At 37.7% G+C, this 18,699-nt stretch overlaps 1 protein-coding gene across 4 annotated transcripts in view; it reads right to left on the reverse strand.

The window, feature by feature from the left end:
• The window catches only part of Pde4d (phosphodiesterase 4D), a 1,369,715-nt gene that overhangs the window by 796,435 nt on the left and 554,581 nt on the right, over positions 1-18,699 (reverse strand). The window contains exon 1 of one of the 4 annotated variants that reach the window (XM_005065549.4): positions 8,115-9,346. The exons of the other annotated variants lie outside the window; for them this stretch is intronic. Coding sequence (XP_005065606.1) covers positions 8,115-8,554 — 440 coding nt within the window. The 5' untranslated portion in view covers positions 8,555-9,346. Of the gene's footprint in view, positions 1-8,114; positions 9,347-18,699 lie in introns of those variants that run through there. 4 annotated transcript variants of the gene reach the window in all.

Raw genomic sequence — 18,699 nt, forward strand, 5'->3', positions numbered from 1 at the left:
CAGTCTTTTTTGTAGGTATGATATCATTTTTATTTTGATTGTACATTGAAAGATAGCTTGATAATTTTCTGATGCTTGCTATCATGTGCAGTGCTGTTTATGCAATCAACTCTACTCTTAAGTCAAATTCTCAAACTTAAAATTATTTTGGCATAGGCATGTACACAAAACATTGATACATGTTTGATTTTCCATCCACAGTTTTCAAATTTATACTCTACAATAAAACTATCTTTAAAAAAGTTGAACACTTCTCCATACCTCCAACCTTTGAATTGTTCATCATTCTAGCTCTTGAAAAATGATAAATGAAAAATTGTATAACATATAGATTTTCAATTTTATTTCATAGCTAGTCGGAGAAAAAAGTTACATATATGTCATTAATTTTTCTTTAAAATTTATCTTTTAATGACTTTTGTTCATTTTCTTTTGCTTTTCATAATTTTATTATTGATTTTACTACTTATTTTAAGTACTAGTTTTGTACTATATAGTAAAATGATTATTTCAGTAAGCCAACAAACACCACTATTAACTTAACATAAGTATACTGAGTTGGGATGCTGCCCTAAACAGTTCCTACCATTTTATATGCATGGCTATCATTCTTAACTTCTTTAAATTCTACCAATTAATAGCTTATTCATGAATTAATACCATACTATTTGAAACACTAGTCTATATGATATGTTCTTAAAATCCCTTGGTGAAGAAAAAGCTTTTCTTTTTTATATGTTCTTTACTACTAATTTATACTTAAATCTAATTTTAAGTGAAATAATTCCCTAAAATTTTATTAATCATATGTTGATTTTTTAAAAACTCTAAAGACTTATCTAATTGCATAATTATACATTAAAAATATCATTCATACTGTTTCACTTCAGCTATCCTAGTGAGAGTCATCACCCAAATATATATATGATATTCTTACAATCGTTCCCTTAGTGAATTAAGTAAAGAACTCAGTTAATGTTAGAGCCCAGTGTCTTAACTTTCATGTATCCAGGACATGAAATTGAGAACATGATGTTCATATCCTTGAACTCTGCCACATCCCAGTGGATTCTCTCAAACTTTTGATGCAGAAGTAAGGATGGACTCCATAGGCTTCTGTATAAATTAAAGGGGAGGGATTCTTTCAGGGTTATTTTCATTCTGATATAACTTTCTCACAACGCAGACCAAAAGTGCTATCTCTCTTCATAATCACTGTAATTTCCCTCTGCCTTCATATTTTAAATCAAATCATAGACTGCTTCTCATCAGATAGCAATGGATATCAGCAGATACTCCAGTATTATGAAGATATCATCAGTCCAGGGCTTTTAAAACTTATGTCTGAATCATGTATTTGAAAATGGATATGCATCTATTTTTCTGAGAGACAATATTCCTTTTATAACCCCTGAAATGAGCAAAATATCGCTGGCTATGTGTGCTTCATAGATATTATTAAAGAAATCAAATATATTCTGTCTGAGAGAGCTCAAACCAAAAAGGCAAGGCCTCGCTGTTATTTCCACATTAAAATATTATCATTTATTGAGCACCCGTGTAAGCCATGCTTTATGCAAAGTTGTAAAATACCTAAAGGATGAGACAATATAGCCATAATTAAATTGCAGTGGGTAACTACTGAAGAGCAATATACAAAAGATTGTTATTCCCTCTTTTGTAGGAATGTAATAAATATGGATTCAAACAGATATCAGAAATTCTTTTTGCTATAAGTTTTCAGTTTTAGAAATTATAATACAGCTACATAATTTTCTCTTTCCTCTCTTCAATTCCTCCCATATATTCCCCCTTTTCACTTTCAAATTCAAATACATACACACATACATACATACATATATAAATACAACCTAATCAGTCCATATGATATTACTTATGTGTATGTATTTTCAGGACTTAGCATTTGGTTTTGGGTAACCAATTAGTTTGTCATTCCCTGAAGGAGATTATTTCTCTCACTCATGTTCAGTATCCCTTAGTGGCCTAAATAGGTATTATTTAATTCTTCAAAAGAGATAAAACTGGGGTGGTACAGGCCAACATAAAGGAGCTGGAAAGGACATTTTTCAAGGAAAAAATGTGGTATTAACCACATGGAGAATCTATCTTTGACAAAGGTTTGAGTGTTTGATGGGTTTGGTGAAAGCAGGTCTTGAGTAGTAAGATTCTCTATAAGAAAGATGGACAGAATTAACATTCCAAAGAGTCAGGCAAAGAGATTTAGAGCTTATGTTACAGGTTAAAAGAAGGTACTCTAAGATTTCAAATAAGGAGTTAATGTGATTGGCATCTGGCATGGAAAAAAAATAGAGGTTAGTAGATAGAGGAGCTGGCGGTCACATATTGGACGCTGCAAATGCTTGGACACGGTAAGTGCTTCACTGGGAGAAGCGCCAACAGAAAGGCAGAGCAATTGAGAGGTCAAGTTGGAAGATCTCAGTGGTCTCTAACATCTAGAATTATGGGAGAAAAAGAGTCCAAGAAAAATCACTTGATTAAGACAATGGGATAAATGGTGACACCATACATTGAGACAGAGCAATAACTACAAACAATTATGTAGCTAACTATCAGAGAAAATCTTGAGTCTCAGTTAGCCTCTCACACATTTAACATGGTATTAGGACACTCATAGCAAAGGTTTACCTATGATGTCACACTCACTTAGTCAATGAGCTTTTAAACAATATAATGCAAAATGCCCTCTTCTCTGGGGGAAAAAATAGAATTCCTAGTTTTAAATGTAGAAAATGTTCCTTGTAGTAAAAATAACCACACCATCTTTTGAAGTATAATACAGTGCTATTTGCTATAATTCCTTAGCAGTGTTGCTGATAGAAGCTAGGACTACATAGTTTAAGCTATAGATGTACATATTATATATTTTTAAATATGAACTTGGGAAACAGGATGCGAAACAGACTTTGTTTTACACATATTAGACTTGAGACGTTTGAATAATTTAAAAAGCATTAATCTTTTCAGATAATTAATTCATGTTATGTTTAGTGATCTTTCTCAAGATATCTCTCTAAACACACATTAAACTAATGACCAATCTATCACTCTGTGTGGTGTGTGGGGTAGGTTGAAACATAAGAATCCCTTCACAAGGCAAAGTGAAAAGGTATTTTCTGAAGTTCCTTTTCACCCACAGCTGAATTCTCCAGTTACTCACAAGGGCATGATATGGTAATTTTAAAGTTTTAGTTTTAGGTTATTGCTTGGAAGATGAGAACATTGGTTGTTAAATGGGGGCCACAAAACCAGGTATGGTGATGTATGCCTGTGATCCCAGCAGGAAAGGAGATTAGGAGTTCCAGCCAATTTCAGATAGTGAGTTCAAAGCCATCCCAGACTTCAAGAGACCCATTGTCATAATGAAACAAAACAGAGCAAAACAGATGGCCACAATGTGTAAATGTGAATTAATTGTCAAGAGATATGGAAGGTGAAAATATCACATCTGATTCTGCCAACAAGCTAGTTCTTCAAGTGTAAATCATGGGTGGTGTACAGGTAGGTTAGTTTAACTCTTAAGTTATTTCCCTTTGGTTATGGAAAATGGTACCTTTTTCCCATTACTTCTGCTAAGTGAGCAACTGAAGTAAACTTTAAAAAGATAAGATTGCACAAGTATTTCATTTTGTAAGACAAATTCCTATGTGTATTTCTTTCTACCTGTTCTTTTTTTTTAAGTTTCCCCCCTCTTTAGCCTCCTCTTGTCCACCAATTCCTTGAGAGATTGACTGTTTAAAGTTTCAGAACCAAATTATAAAGTGATAGATTCACAATGTGTCATGCCTCTAATTCATTAACATCTCAGAGTACACCATCAGAAAAGGTATTTTAAAAAGTTAAAAAGACAATCTTTCAGTTGAGGGAAACAAGGAGAAAATGCTTAAATACATTTTCTTTTTTGATGTCTATTACTATTTTGAAAACATAAATAGAAAAATCTGGGCTTTTCTTATATTACTAATATTCACTGTCCTTACTTAAAACTGAATTGTCTCAACTTATTCTGTCTATAAAAAATTAAGAAGATAAAAATATAAAAATAAGTTTTATTTTTCATAAAATCCCCAAACTTGAATTTATTAAAACATACAGTATAAATGACATTCTCAACCAATTGCTTTGGTAATGTGAAACTCAATATTTTCACCACAAGCTTAGACAGTTTTTGCACACCTCAATGGAGAACAATGCTACACTAAAAGTATTTGATGAAACCAATCAAAACAATGGAGAATCATTCTCTTAATCCAGAAAAGAGAGTAAAATTTTGATTAATATTTTATGAGTGATGCTATAGTTCTAACCAGGGCCTTGCATATGCTATTCAAGTACTTGGCCACTGAACTACATCCAGGTCTTCATGTTTAATAATAGTACTGAAATATTACAATGTAAAATTTCCTCTCCTAAATTAAGAGTTCACGTATTTAAAAAGTTAATGTCACATCAATGTTACAACTTGGATTTACATTTAGTGTAATGAGAGACTTCAGCTATTTTTCTACAGCATTCCTAACTCAAATGTCACCTTCATGATATTTACATCTTGCCATCTAGAATGCTTTATAGAATCAAAAATCACCTCTGATGTTTGAATATCTAATCCTTATTCTTTATTAAGAATTCACAGTTAGTTCAAAGTTTTAAATATACATTACTGATAAAGAAAACATTTTTATATAAATAGAAGCTAAAGAAAGCTTTTATTGGTTACATTAATCAGCTGCAGTATTTTGAAGGGGTCTTAGTTAAGATAATAAATGAGTGGGTATTTTAATTTTTTGTATTTCATTTAGTTCTCTTGATAAAACCTAATTTTATTATCTTTGGAAATTTCATTCTTCAAAATTTATCTTATGTTAATAATAATAAACAAATCTACCCTGTTAGATACATCTTAATACAAAATGCATTAGACAGTTACATTTTCCATGAAATCAAAGAATTGAACATGTCTGAGATCTATATCCTTTCTGTTGATATAAATGTCTTCATTAAAAAAAATATATCTATTTCCCATTACTTCCCATGTTATAATTGTTGTTCAAAACTTCAGCCAAGATAACATCTGGCCATGTTGCTATACATGCTAGAAATAGCTTTTCAGAGACATAGCTTTCTTAGTAATTCATAAGTAATCATTCTTCCCAGCATTCACATGGTGATTTTTTTAATGCATCAATTTTCACAATTTAAACCACTATTCAGATCATGGTGTGTGTGTGTGTGTGTGTGTGTGTGTGTGTGTGTGTACATACTTGTACCTCTTTTGTGTGATTCCCTTTTAGAAGATAAGTGAAATCAAGTTGAAGCATTTTGATTAGCCTTACTGTCTCTAAACACTAATTCATATTTATTATTGTATGCATTACTAATTCAAGGTTTGTCCTATGTGATGACTGATACCACCTTGTTTTGGACAGGACAAGTTGAGAATAAAAGTTAAAAGCCGCCATTGCTTCCAGAAACTTTGCTGTCATTTTTAGGATGATCTAAATATCTCCCTTTTGTTTATTGGTAACATACCCTGTAGTATTAGTTGGCATAAATTTTCATGCATGGTTTCCCATATTCTTTAAGCTATCAACTTATGCCAGGACCCACACACATCTATTTCAGGAAAGCCATAGCTGAATCAGGAGACCTACATTTTAGTCTCAATTCTGACCCTTCTACTGTATGTGATGTTGAAAAAATTACTTACATCCTCTGGGATTCAGTGTTGTTGTCTATAAAATGGAGATAACATGGTTCAATTTAGCATTGATGGAAGAGTGAGATAAGGTAATATGTGAAGCTTACCTAATAATTTTAAAGCATTGCTATTATTTTCTCTAAAGAATAGAAATAATATACATGCCCTTTTAGAAGCACATTCATTTGCAAAATGAATTTTGCTCAAGAAAGTATTACATTCAATGGTGTGTAAACATATGGGAAATATATAGCAAGTGATATAAGGAAATCAGTCATGAATCCATAAATAGAATGGCAATAATACATTAGATGAGCAACAGTAGAAGCAACATGTAAATATTATACATCTTAGTTTTTCTCTGAACCATTCAACTAAGGAATTTCAGTGTATAGAACATAGCAAAAAATAAACTCAAACCAATGATGCAATGCTACCATTCCAATTAGATTATTTTTCTCAGTTCTTCCGCAAACAAATCTATTTTATTAAAAATGTAGTCAATTAAGAGATCCTCCAGAGACAATCAACCCAAATATTAAGCTAGAATGCTTACTTTTTCTATTAATAGGTCAAATACGCAGGATTAATTCCTCGACACTATTCTGCTGCTATGGGTCCATACACTATAATGCTCAGCCACTGGGGAGGATGACCAGGTCTTCAAAGAAAGAGTGCAACTGCGTGTGTGATGTAGCAATTTGTACTGCAAAGATGAAATTTGTGTATTGATTTAAATGTCTGTAATCAGCATCAATCATCGAACTTTAAAATTTTCTGGATAGAGATCAGCTACAATTCTCATTACTCACATCCAGCAGACACAGTGTCATCAACAAGGTACCCCAGCAAGTGAGAAAGAAAAAGACCAAAGTGATACATTCTACCTAAAAGAATGGCCTCGTGTGAAGATTGAGACACTGACTGGCTAAGTGTGTGTGTTTTGTAGGGAATACAGCACACACGGGGACATATTCTCACATGCACATCCTCACATAAACATACACTTGAAAACCATCATTATTTTCCGATTAATCCAACCTACTGTCAGCAAGAGCTAGACGAATGATCTCAGTCCCAGGCTTTCCTGTTTACACAGTCAGTTGCAATGTACAATTACCCATTGTCCAGTGTGGGATCTGGCTGTAGAGGCGTCAGTGCCTACCCCTATCTGAGGCTAGATGACTGGCTTACTATGTCATCGAGAGCAGAAAGGACCCGCAACTTCTAAAACCCTTGTGTGACTCTCTGTATGTATCTATATAAAATTGCCCCCCACTCTGTGTGTGTGTGTGTGTGTGTGTGTGTGTGCGCGCGCGCACGCGTGCGTGCACACACACAAGGGTAGCGACCCAAGGCCTAGGACCAAATAGGGCCAAAATATCCGCCTCCACACTTGAGTTAAGAATGAGGTGATTGCTCAACCACTGTAATTGTCCTTTACACTACTCATTTCCGTGGCATCTATTAAAACTCCCAGCTGACATGTGGTTTCCCTGCCCTGTCTCCCAGAGCACCTTATGTTAAGGGGAAATCACTATAATCAAATCTCCATGTCTTGCTTGCTACTAAAACGAGGTGATTCTTACTAGGGTTGCTCAGGGACCACTGACACCATCACAGTCTGAGTGTATACACGCGAGCACACACCGACGCAGTGTGACTCCCACAGCAAACTCACTCCCATCCCTCCTCTTTCTCTCTTGTAAGGATTGCTGAACATTTTGCTCCAAACTCTCCAAGTCACCCACGTGTTTGTTCTCCCCTTTGCTGTTCAATTTACTTCTGGACTTGAAAAGAGTTGTTCTCAAGCCATGTGCTGCATTCCTGCGACCAAATTGTCTCCTCCACACCGTGTGCCCTCTCGAGTCAGATCTGCCTGGCTGACCCCTCCTTTCTGGAGAGAGTGGACATATTTATGGATGGTTTCCAGGCTTGGACTGCAGCCTCCCCCACCCCCAGCTTTCGCGCCTTCACCCTCCCTCCACTAGATACAAACTGAATTAGGTTTAATCTTGCTGCCGGGGTGGGATGGAAACGAGTGGGGAGAGGGAGGTGCATGGCACAAATAAACCAGTAAAACACCACACACACACACACACACACACACACATACTCACTCACACACACACACACACACACACACATACACATACACACACACCGGTTAACAATTATGCTGTACTTTCGGGTCTATTTCACACCTGAATTGTATCTTCTAGGGCAAGGACAGACACGCCCCTGCTCAACCTCCTTGAGTTTCTTGTATTTGACCCTGGATTCCAAGATTGGCGGTGACCAACTAACAGGGAGACTTAGAGAAGAGGGGAGGTGACCCTTTGCCCCCCGGGGGGAGGAGGGGGCTCTCTCTACTCACCGTCTGAGTCCCTGGAACGACGAGGGCCAGGACATCCTGGATTTCTTCAGGCCGGGCCGGTGACCGGTCTCCACCGCGTAGGAGGTGCGGTCCATGGCGCGGCAGTACAGGTAGCGCTCGGTGTCCGAGTAGCCGCGGTGCCGGACGCGGCTGGCCCCGCTCGAGGCGTAGCGACCACGGGTAGCACCGGGCGGCGGCGGGGGTGGCGGCAGTGGGGGCGGTGGCGGCGGCTGCAGCTGGGGCTGGGGCGAGGGTGGTGGCGGCGGGGGCAGGTGGTGATGGGGGTGCAAGAGGCGGAACTGGGGCTGCCGGAGCGGGTACTGGTGGTGCTGTTCGTGCCTCCAGAGATGTTTAGGGGCTTTGAGCGCGGCCCCGGCGGCGCCGTCGCTGCCCTCGCCGCTGCCCGTCCGGGCCGGCACCCTGCTGCCCTCTGCCTCCATTCTGGCCGGCTTCGTGCCCTGCTGCCCCGCCGGGTCCACCGCGCTGCACTGGCCCGAGCGCCTCTGGGCTACTGCTTGCCGACGCTTCCCGAGGCAGAGGCTGGGTTCAGCTTCTGACTTGTAGCGGCCAGAGACTCCAGGCCACCGAGAGGGGGCTCTACTAGCGGGTGCGATCGCCGAATGCCACAGGGATCCCTACTGGGTGGACGAGGCTGAGACGCGCGGTGGTTGCTTCCAAGTAACCAAGACTCGGGTGTGCGGCTTCTCTGATGGTCGGTTTCTTCTTCCTCCCTCTGTTCTCTTCGTTCCTCAGGGCACTAGCGATGAGATTAGGGACTGTTGGCAGCTAGAGGTACAGACTGTCTCGCAGCAGTAACCCGCTCTTAAGTCCCAGCACCTGAACCTGGATCTCGGAGCTGCTGAAAAGTTGGACAGCTCCTGGCTGGCCAGCTGGTGCTCTGACTTTCTCCAAAACCACTCCAGCCAGTCAGGAGTCAGGCCCGCACTCCAGATCCTTCCCCTCCCTGTGCCTGCGCCTCCCTCCCTTCCTGCTCCTTGCTGCCCCGAGGTTTGCTCTTAGCTGCTTGACTAGGTCCTCTCCTCTCACAGAAATGCATTTGATGATTCCTGGCTGGTTCTCAGAGCGTGTTGAAAATGAGCCTCAGGATGCGGGCTTCCCAAGAAAAGGCATGCAATCTGTCAAAGTTGCAAGGAATACTGTGTCTGTGTGTCGCTAAAAAAATTGGATCTGCATGAAGATCCAATATTTAAGATTAATTTAGTCTACCTCTTTGGCACAGGACTAAATATTCTGTGCATCTTTCCTACAGCAGGAGGAATTTCACTATTTCCTTCTGGAGATGCTCCAGCTAGTGTTTTGGTCCTGGCGAAGAGAGCTAGCTGAAAATAAAGATGAACGGTCTTTTGATTAGAGAGCTACAGCTGAGCTCTCTGGCCACACTTAAGCTTGGGGTATCTTTTCCATTACATAGGTCTGGTTATCTTCATCAGCCGCTACCTTCAGAGCCTGGCTGCAATTTGCTTTTCTGCCACATTTAACAGCATTTTAAAACATGCTGTGCCATTATTCCACAGAAATAGTCACACTTGATGCTACAGTCTGGTTTTACCTTCCATCTCCTAGAATTAATATTTTCCTGAATTGTCAAATATTTTAAAAGGTTAAGATAATTTCAGAGCTCCATGAGGACATCCATGCACTTTTTTGATATTGTCATATTCCTTAAGTATCATATGCCATCTCCTTACTATTACTTCTACGATTGGTCGTTGTGGAAGTCACCACAGAACCATCCATTATTTGTCAGATATTCTGAACTCACAGTAAATCATTGATAGCTTGATCATTGTGTTCACTGCAGAAAGTCGTTACATGACTGTATATGTATAAGAATACTTAAAACCAGGAGCCTTCGGAGTTTTGAAAATCCAGTAATCTCTACACAGTGAATGTCCAGTATAGATGCCATGAAAAAAACAGCAGTAGGGAAAATAAAAGCTCTTTGCTTGCCAGAACAGTCCAAGAAATATATAGGCATCTTCTGTAACTGGCAACAGTTTAATACTGTATGTAAACCCCCAGAGCAGCTGTGACGGCCATTCGTGATTGGATGTGTTCCTTGCCTTCAGCCTGCTAGCCTGGGTATTCTGTTCACATGTGGGCCATGCACAGACTCTGAGAAAGGAGGTCCAGAGGGAAAAAGAGGCAAAAGTCTCTGAAGCACCCTTTCTCCATGGAGGATTGAAACTGTATGTGACTAAACACACCTTCTCTTGGAATACACAAGTGTGACAGTGATGAAAGTAGTTTCTATTTCCTAGAGGGAATTGAACCAATACCTTCCCAAATGTGAAAAGTGTTGTAATTTTTAAAAAACTGGTATGAGAGAGAAAGATGCCCTTTGACCAAGTTCAAGCAGAGGGATTTTCTTATTAGGGGAAGAGGATTGTAAAAAGGGGAAAAGGGAGGGGAGAGTGGCTTCCAGGGACAGGAACAGTGGGAGAGAGGAAAGGCATGCAGGAAGAGAGGAAGAGAGGAAGAGAGAGAGACAGAGAGAGAGATAGAGAGAGAGATAGAGAGAGAGAGAGAGGGAGAGAGAGAGAGAGAGAGAGAGAGAGAGAGAGAGAGAGAGAGAGAGAGAGAGAGAGAGCCCTTTTAAAGGTGAACATAGTGAATGTGCACAGGTGGTGCTCTTAGTGGCTGCTGCTGAGGGCATGTCCTGTCAGAACTTCAAAGGCAGGCTAGTACAAGTGCCTAAATATTAACAAAAAAAGAAAACAATAAAATATTCTGAAGAATAATCTGATTTTTTCCTTTATAGTTCTTAGTCTTATTAACATCTGGAACCCCTTAAGGAAATGTACAAATTCCAACTTTCATCTGAAGTGTTTTTGTCCATTTCACTCCTCAAAGTGTAGCACTACCCCAAACACTTAACTTCTCAGAAAGAATGGTCAAGTAATTTATGATCCTCTTCTCCAGATGAAACAGAATAATACAAACCTGGCCTCCTGTTCATTGTCAGTTTGCTACTTCCTTGCAACTCAGGAACAGTTTCTTTTATATAAGATTGTCATTATGTTTTAAAAGCTTTTATTTGTTCATAGAATATAATTAATTACAAGGCAGGAACTCCTTTAAGTTCACAGAAACCCCTTGTCATATTCCCTACTCGTAGTATTTTCAGCTTTCCTTAATTCCTGAGGATTGCTGATCTTAATGGTTGTTGAGCAGAGATTGCAGGCTGACTCCTAATTCACCAGTTCCCACTAATGTGGTCTCACCCAAGCTATTTGCCTGCATCCTGTGCACAGGATGGTATTCTCCCAAATTTATAGAATCTTAGAATTATTTTTAATGAGAATATATTCACAACAGTGGTTTTAATAAGATAAATGCTTAATACAAGCTGGCAATTTTAATGGTTCTTGTCAGATATGGAAGCATGCTAAGTACTATTTCCTTTTTTCCCTCTTCCTCCTCCTCTTCTTCTTGTCTTGGTATTTTCGAGACAGGGTTTCTCTGTTTCTGGCTGTCCTGGAACTCACTCTGTAAAGCAGTCTGGCCATGAACTCACAGAGATCCGCTACCTTTGCCTCCCTAGTGCTGAGATTAAAGGCGTGCGCCACCACTGCTTGGCCTAAGCACCGTTTTCATCAGTAGTTACTGACTTTGCTTGTGTCTAGGGGAACATCAGCTGTAGGGATTTTAAAGGTTGGGTGTTGATTCTTAGACCAGTCTTTGCAGAATCATCTGGAGAACTAATTCAGAATATATAGGCTCAGGTTCCTTAAAGCAGGACAAGACTTGGTACTTTATATTTTTTACCAAGTTTGCAAGGAATATGTGATTGATAATCGAGTCTGTGAACAGCTATTCTTTCTTGACAAATTAAATCAGTATCTTAGGGGGTGTGCTCAACATTCATCCAAAGGGATACTTACTCTTCAGATTGCTTTATTGGTAATTACACACTCATCCCAGTTCTTCATTGTATGATCACAAAACTGTACTAGTCGCTATTACTTAACTTGGCGCAAGTAAAGTTTCCCATTCAAAAGCAGCTTAGTTTCCAGCTCTTGGGAGAAAATATATTTTATTGATTACTCTGGTTGCTTCCATATTAGAGTAAACCATGCAATGTTTAAAGTTGAGCACTTTCTCTCTTCCATTTAAAACTTCAATTCATTAATCTGGGAAGTCCCCACCTGGCTAAAACAACAGACAATGCACGAAGTTCAGCTGACTCTCTGGCTTTCTCCAATTTTGTGTCAGGTAAGTTACTTTTCCCCTATTGATTGATCATAGATCTTATAATTTTACAGGACACAGTCTGGGACAATCTTTGTGAACGGGTTAATGTTGAACATTCTTGAATATTACCATTATTTACCATAATCTACATCTGCGTAAAAATAGAAAATCAGGTTAACAAATCAAATAGTGCCTTTCTCCTGAATAAATTGAACTAAGTGGTAAGCTGGTGCCATGGCCATGAATTAGATAGAGATTATATATTACCCCCCTCTAGTGCCAACACATTTCAAGTCTTCCCTAATGACAAAATCAATCACTCAATGTGCTACTATTAGCAAGGGAGAACATTCTTGTCAATAATTCTGAGGAGCAGAAAGTTGTCAATTCACCACTAACAGAAAGCCGGTGCCAGGTCTTTTAGCCCAGAGAATGGAATTAAACAATGTCACAACATCTAAGGGCTAATGTCATCTTGGCTACAAGCAAAAATTTGAATAAGACTTATTTTGTATATGTTCTATACACCTGTGTTGTTTCATTTGTTATGGGGTATCAGTTTGGTTCCAATCCATTTGAAATTTATTGGAGGTTGTGTTACACAAGACCAAGCTGTTGTCTAGTTAGAAATATTCAAAAAAATTTCACAGATAGCCTCAGAGTTCACTCAGGTCCTCACTATTGAGTGGAAGCAAGAATCAGGCAGTTCTTTGAGGTATAGGAAGGGTTATTAAGATGATGAAATATCTAGACATATATTGTAATAAATACTATTAAAACTTCTACTCCATTTAGCTCAATTAATGTTGAGCTAAAAACTTTGCCTTAAGTATATTTGTTTTTTACTTATCATGGTGTTAAATTTGCACCAGTATGGCAATCTCAAACTGGATTGTGGCTCAATATCACCAGAAACCTATTTTGTAACACCAAAATGACACTCGTCTTCAGGGAAAGTATTGCTTATCTATAAGTGTCAATTTTCATAAATCCTTTGGTGTTAAGTTCATGAAAACACACCAAGAAATAATACTCTTAAGAGCTTTGTGTCTTATAGGGGAAATAATAAGCCTCCAACTTTCAATTATGGAGTATATATTTATGTATCTGCTATAGACCTTAGGAGGAATATGGTAGGCAGTTTATGCTGCTGTGACAAAACATCTATGAAGTAACTTTAGAAAAGAAGAATTTATTCTGGCTTGTGGTTTTAATACTTTTAGTTCATGGTTGCTTGGTTCTGTTGCTGCTGAGCTTGTGGTCAGGTAGAACTGTACAGCAGAGCAGACCCACCTTTTTCAGGGCATCTGAGAAACAGAGAATGGAATAAGGGACCAAGAATAAAGAAGACCTTTCAAACACACACACACACACACACACACACACACAATGACCCATTCCCCTGAATCAGAACCTGTATTCTAGTTTCAATACAACTCAGTAATGCCTTCAAATTACCAGTCCATAAATGGCTTAATTACTTGATTAGGCCAAAATCTTCATGGTTAATTCCTGTATCCCCAATCCTCACTTCTCAATGTTTCTTTTGTGACCAAGTTTTCAACTCTGAACCACAAGGAAGAATATTCAATTATTAAGGCAATGTGAGTATTCACAAATAGTAAATGGCATCTAAGTTGATGCCAAGGCTACAGGGACATGCTGAAATGGACTGTTCTCATGGTGTATAAGCTCACATGTGGCTGTATAAGTACAGCATGTATTGAGATTGGCATAAGCAAATACACAATAGAAATAAAGGTCCATTGGATATACCAAAAATGGAAGAAAACTTACATAGATTTGTGAGGCATTCAGAGGGTCAATTTTGCAGACATCAAGTGAAGAATCACTTCATTGTGTCTCTTCAAGGCAATGTGAAAACTGTGCTATATTATCAAAAGGAGTTGCTCTGGTTAAATTGGGTTTAAGGTCTATGGTTTGGATGGGGATTGTATGAGTGTAGAGGTAAATCAAGGACATTAGAGTGGGAAGGAAAACAGTACTATATTGTTTCTGAGAAAATGGAGAAAAGGGAGAGTATGCTAAGAAAGAGATTAAGTGAATTGGCCTAAACTCCACAGAAGCCAGTATTTCCTTTGTGACATTAGACAAAGGAAAAGGCCAGAAGTACATTATATTCACTGAACATTTAAATTTGGCACTCTACCAAAATACTTTCATAAACTATTTTGCTTAATTCTAGCAATACCACTTTCATTGAATATTAATGTTTGAATGTTAGCATGTCTTTCAGCAGAGACTAAAAGAAGTATGCTAGCCTCTATGGATATTTGGTGTAGTCAGTGTGACCCTGAGTTTATATGAAAAGTACCTGTTCATTTAATAGGTCAAAAGCTTGTTCACTCATCAGGGTGATATTTTGTTGAATGCTTAATATGTGCAAAATATTAAGTTCTAGCGATGCAGAAGACAGTTAAGTAGAGAAAATTTCTGCTTTTCATTTTCCATTGGGAATAGGTAAATAGTGAAACCATATGTAAATATATCAAATGATGCTAAGTGCTATGACATGCACTGACAAAAATTAAGAAACTAGAGCCTGATGCGTGAGTGTGTTCTTTTCTTTATGTTGGCCAAGGACACCTGTTGTGGAAGGTTATCATCAATAGTAGGAACCTGAAGGATGTTAGGAGTAGGTCAACATTACAGGCTGTGATCAAGCAAGTACAAAGAAACCAACAAGCCTGTTATGGATGGGAAATAGTCTAGTCATCAATAGCCTAGGATGAAGTGAACTGGAGGCTATTTGGAAATTAGAATATATCAAGGAGGTTCACATTGCAGATTTTAAAGTTAGAATTCTAAAACTCACTTAAAATTTCTAGAAAAAATACTACATTACTTCATTGGAAAAAATGTTACTTTATATGAAATAAGGGTAAAAGTATAACTGGGGTATATACATTTACCACAAGTGAGGAAAATACTCTGTTTTATGGGGAAAAGATTATGCTTTGCTGAGAAAACTCTAATAATAACTATTCTATAGGCATCAAAGTACAAGTGTTTGAAGTTGTATATAATTTTCTTCCTCAAATGACTCTATAATGATGGACAGTTGTACAGCTGGTATACACTTAAAATGAGAAGATGTTTTCAAATCCCTCAGAAGATGTCACAGAAGATTTAAAGTGTTTTGTGACACTTGAAGGATAATTACTCAGGTGCTAAATGTCCATCTGTCAAATGTTCCTAAACACTGACTTTTTGAGAAGGATGTTTAACTTCTAGTGCTTAACAATTAAAATTTAAAAATAATTGGTGTACCCTGAAATATCACTCCCAGTATCATTGATATATAAAAAGATGATATAAAAGAAGCTATGAACTCAAGACCAACCACCAAGGGCCAAATAGCTAGATACTTAATAATTTTAACCAAACAATTAATATAATTTAAAATAATGTTTCTAAATTTCAAAAAACTCTATGAAAAAGGAGACATGTACTGTAATTAATGAATGCTTCAGAACTGTAGTGTTGCAGACATAACTGCAGTTTACATATGAGGGAATTTCAGATTAAAGGGGTAGTTATGTATCTAATATCAAATGTCTGTAAAGTCTGATCACCTAAACTTGAACCTTGCCAGGCTGTAGTAACAACTGGTGATCTTTCTTGTATGACAAAGACGAATGAATTAAACATAGACCTTTGAAAAGCAAAATGGCAATGGATGGGTTATTCAATGCTAACAGTGGATGGGTGGTGTAGTGTTTCAGCTAATATTGTTGTGCTCTAATTCTATATGAAACCACTCATCCACTGATAGTATTAACAGTGTATTATGATATCCACATACTGGAGGGTTTATTTTCTACATGATGCAAAAACAAACATCGAGAGACTGGTAAACTAAATTGTATTAACATTTAGAACTTGCATCCACGAAAACTGTCTAAACAAGTAAGAAACCAGGACATGATATTGCATTTGCATGTACTTTGCAAAGGACTATTCCAAAATAAATATTCCTATAGAATCCCTAAAATAGAAAACAGTGAAATACTTTCAGATATTCTGCAGAAGAGGATACAAGATGGTGATTAAGCAGATGAAAACTGATTCATATCATCAATAGTGACACAGGGGGGACACTGTGGACTTTTATTTCCATACTTCAGCAAAAAAAGCTAGAGAATATATTTAGTAAAAGATGTAGAATAATGGGGTTTCTTATACATGGGTAGTAAACACATTACTATTACCTTCCAAATATAAGCATCTACATACAAGTTGATTCACAATTCTACTCCATGACTAATGGCATGGAAAATGTCTTACATGCAAACTCATCTGTGGAGATTTATGACATCAGTAATGTAACAAAACACGGGGAAAAACTGAATGTTGAGGCAATAAAATATTAACATAGGTTTTTGTGTCATGAATGAATGTGCAATGAAACTTGGGTGAAGATCAGACAGTGAATAAAGCAAGTGACAGAAGATGACCTAATACCATTTTTTATGAAACCCCAAACAAGAATAAGAAACCAAGTCAACGGCAATGTATAATGACACATCATTTAATTCCAGCAGTTCAGAGGCAAAGGTGGCAGATCTCTCTGAGTTTAGGACCAGCCTATTCTACACAGTGAGTGACAGGACAACCAAGACTACATGTGAAGTGTGAAGAACCTGTATTACAAAGTAGGAGAGGAGAAAGAGAGAAGGAGGGGGAGAAGGAGGAGGAGAACAAGAACAAAGTAGCAGTAGAAGAAAGAAAAAACACCAATGCTACATTTTGATGCAATATTTCAGTTCTTAAACAAAACTGCAGGGTTAATAGTTCTGAAGCAAACACTGAAGCTCAGTATTACTAAGATATTTCCAAAGTAGATATGACATGTATGGATCATACTCAAATAGTGGTATTTTAGAGAATATATATGTTTGTGATCTTTATAGAAGTATTTAAAAATTGAAAGACTATTAAGTTCGCAAATCTCACAGGAGTAACTAATGAGTAGAGAAGAAAAAGGTGGTACATGAAAGAAGAAAGGAGACAATGAATTGATTACCCTGTAGCTCATGAATTATGAACTTCACAGATATATCTTGCAGATGTATTTGCATATACTAGATATTGCATAATAAAAATAGCAGTCCCCATCAGAATCCCCAAAAGGCAGAGATTTTTCATCATCACTAGCAGAGCAGACAAAAGTGGGGGCAGCATGAATAAGTAGCATGCTTGGTGATGTTTAATACTTCATCTGTAGAAGAGAAGGCTACAGGCAATTTATACTCACTCTTTTTTTGTCACTTTGCCAAATGAAACTACTGGGCAAACTTTCCAGACTGTGGTAGCATAAAAAATAGTGAGAAACCCAAATAGAACTTGAAGACAAACATAATTATGCTGTTGAAAGTAGAATCTGTCTGGGCCAGGGGTATGGCTCAGCAGTAAGAAGCACTGGCTATTCTTCCGTATGACCTGAGTTCAATTCCCAGCACTGACTAACAGTTGTCCACAACACAGTCTTGGGGCTTGATAGGAAAGTTTGTGATGTACAGACTAACGTTCACATGAATAAAATAGGTAAGTAAACAAATGAATAGGTAAATAGGATTTAAAACTGGAATCTGTCTCCCTTTCAAAGCTTAGTTTTAAGTGAACACTGAGTTAAGGTAAGAATAGTTTGGGAAAATTTGTAGTATTCAAACACAAGAACCTGTTCCATTCATTATCTCTGAGTCTTCTGCTACCAAAACACATATATCCCTAAATACTTACCACCCATATCCTCTGTATATCCAGACATCATCAATTTAGGATCTGAATGTTATTTGATGATTAGAAAGTCAAGTTTGCAGAGAACGGAGGAACAAGGATGAAGTTAGAAGACTGACTTAATTCCTACCTACTCTAGGAGGAAGAGGCAAGAGACAGGGTGAGTCCCTAAAGTGTCATAACTAGCAATTGCCCAAATCTCAGCTAAGCAGACATTGTTCCCAAATTAACTCAGTAAAGACAGAGAGGCACTGGAAAGATCCCATTGTATCCCAGGCACATAGTGGGCATGAGTCAAGTTAAGGCTGTGTTTCACACTGCCACTTCCAGAGCTCACCTCTTGAGTTGCATCCCTTGTTGGTTCCTCAGCAGTATCAGCACTCTACTAAGAGGTCTTAAATCCCTGAACAGTGAATCTTTCCGCTTAAATGATGGAAATAAGTGCCAGAGAGAAGTAACTTAAGTCCTTAAAATACATGTTTTTTCAATCTTTTTTAAATTTGTAAATTTAGTGAGTCAGATTCATGCTAAAGTGCACATGATATAGTTTTTTAAAAATTAAATAAAGAAATCCATTTTACAAAGTAAATGATAATTTTAATAATTTTCT

Source organism: Mesocricetus auratus, unplaced genomic scaffold, assembly GCF_017639785.1.
Source record: "Mesocricetus auratus isolate SY011 unplaced genomic scaffold, BCM_Maur_2.0 Super-Scaffold_100020, whole genome shotgun sequence".
In the NCBI taxonomy this organism is placed as follows: Eukaryota; Metazoa; Chordata; class Mammalia; order Rodentia; family Cricetidae; genus Mesocricetus; species Mesocricetus auratus.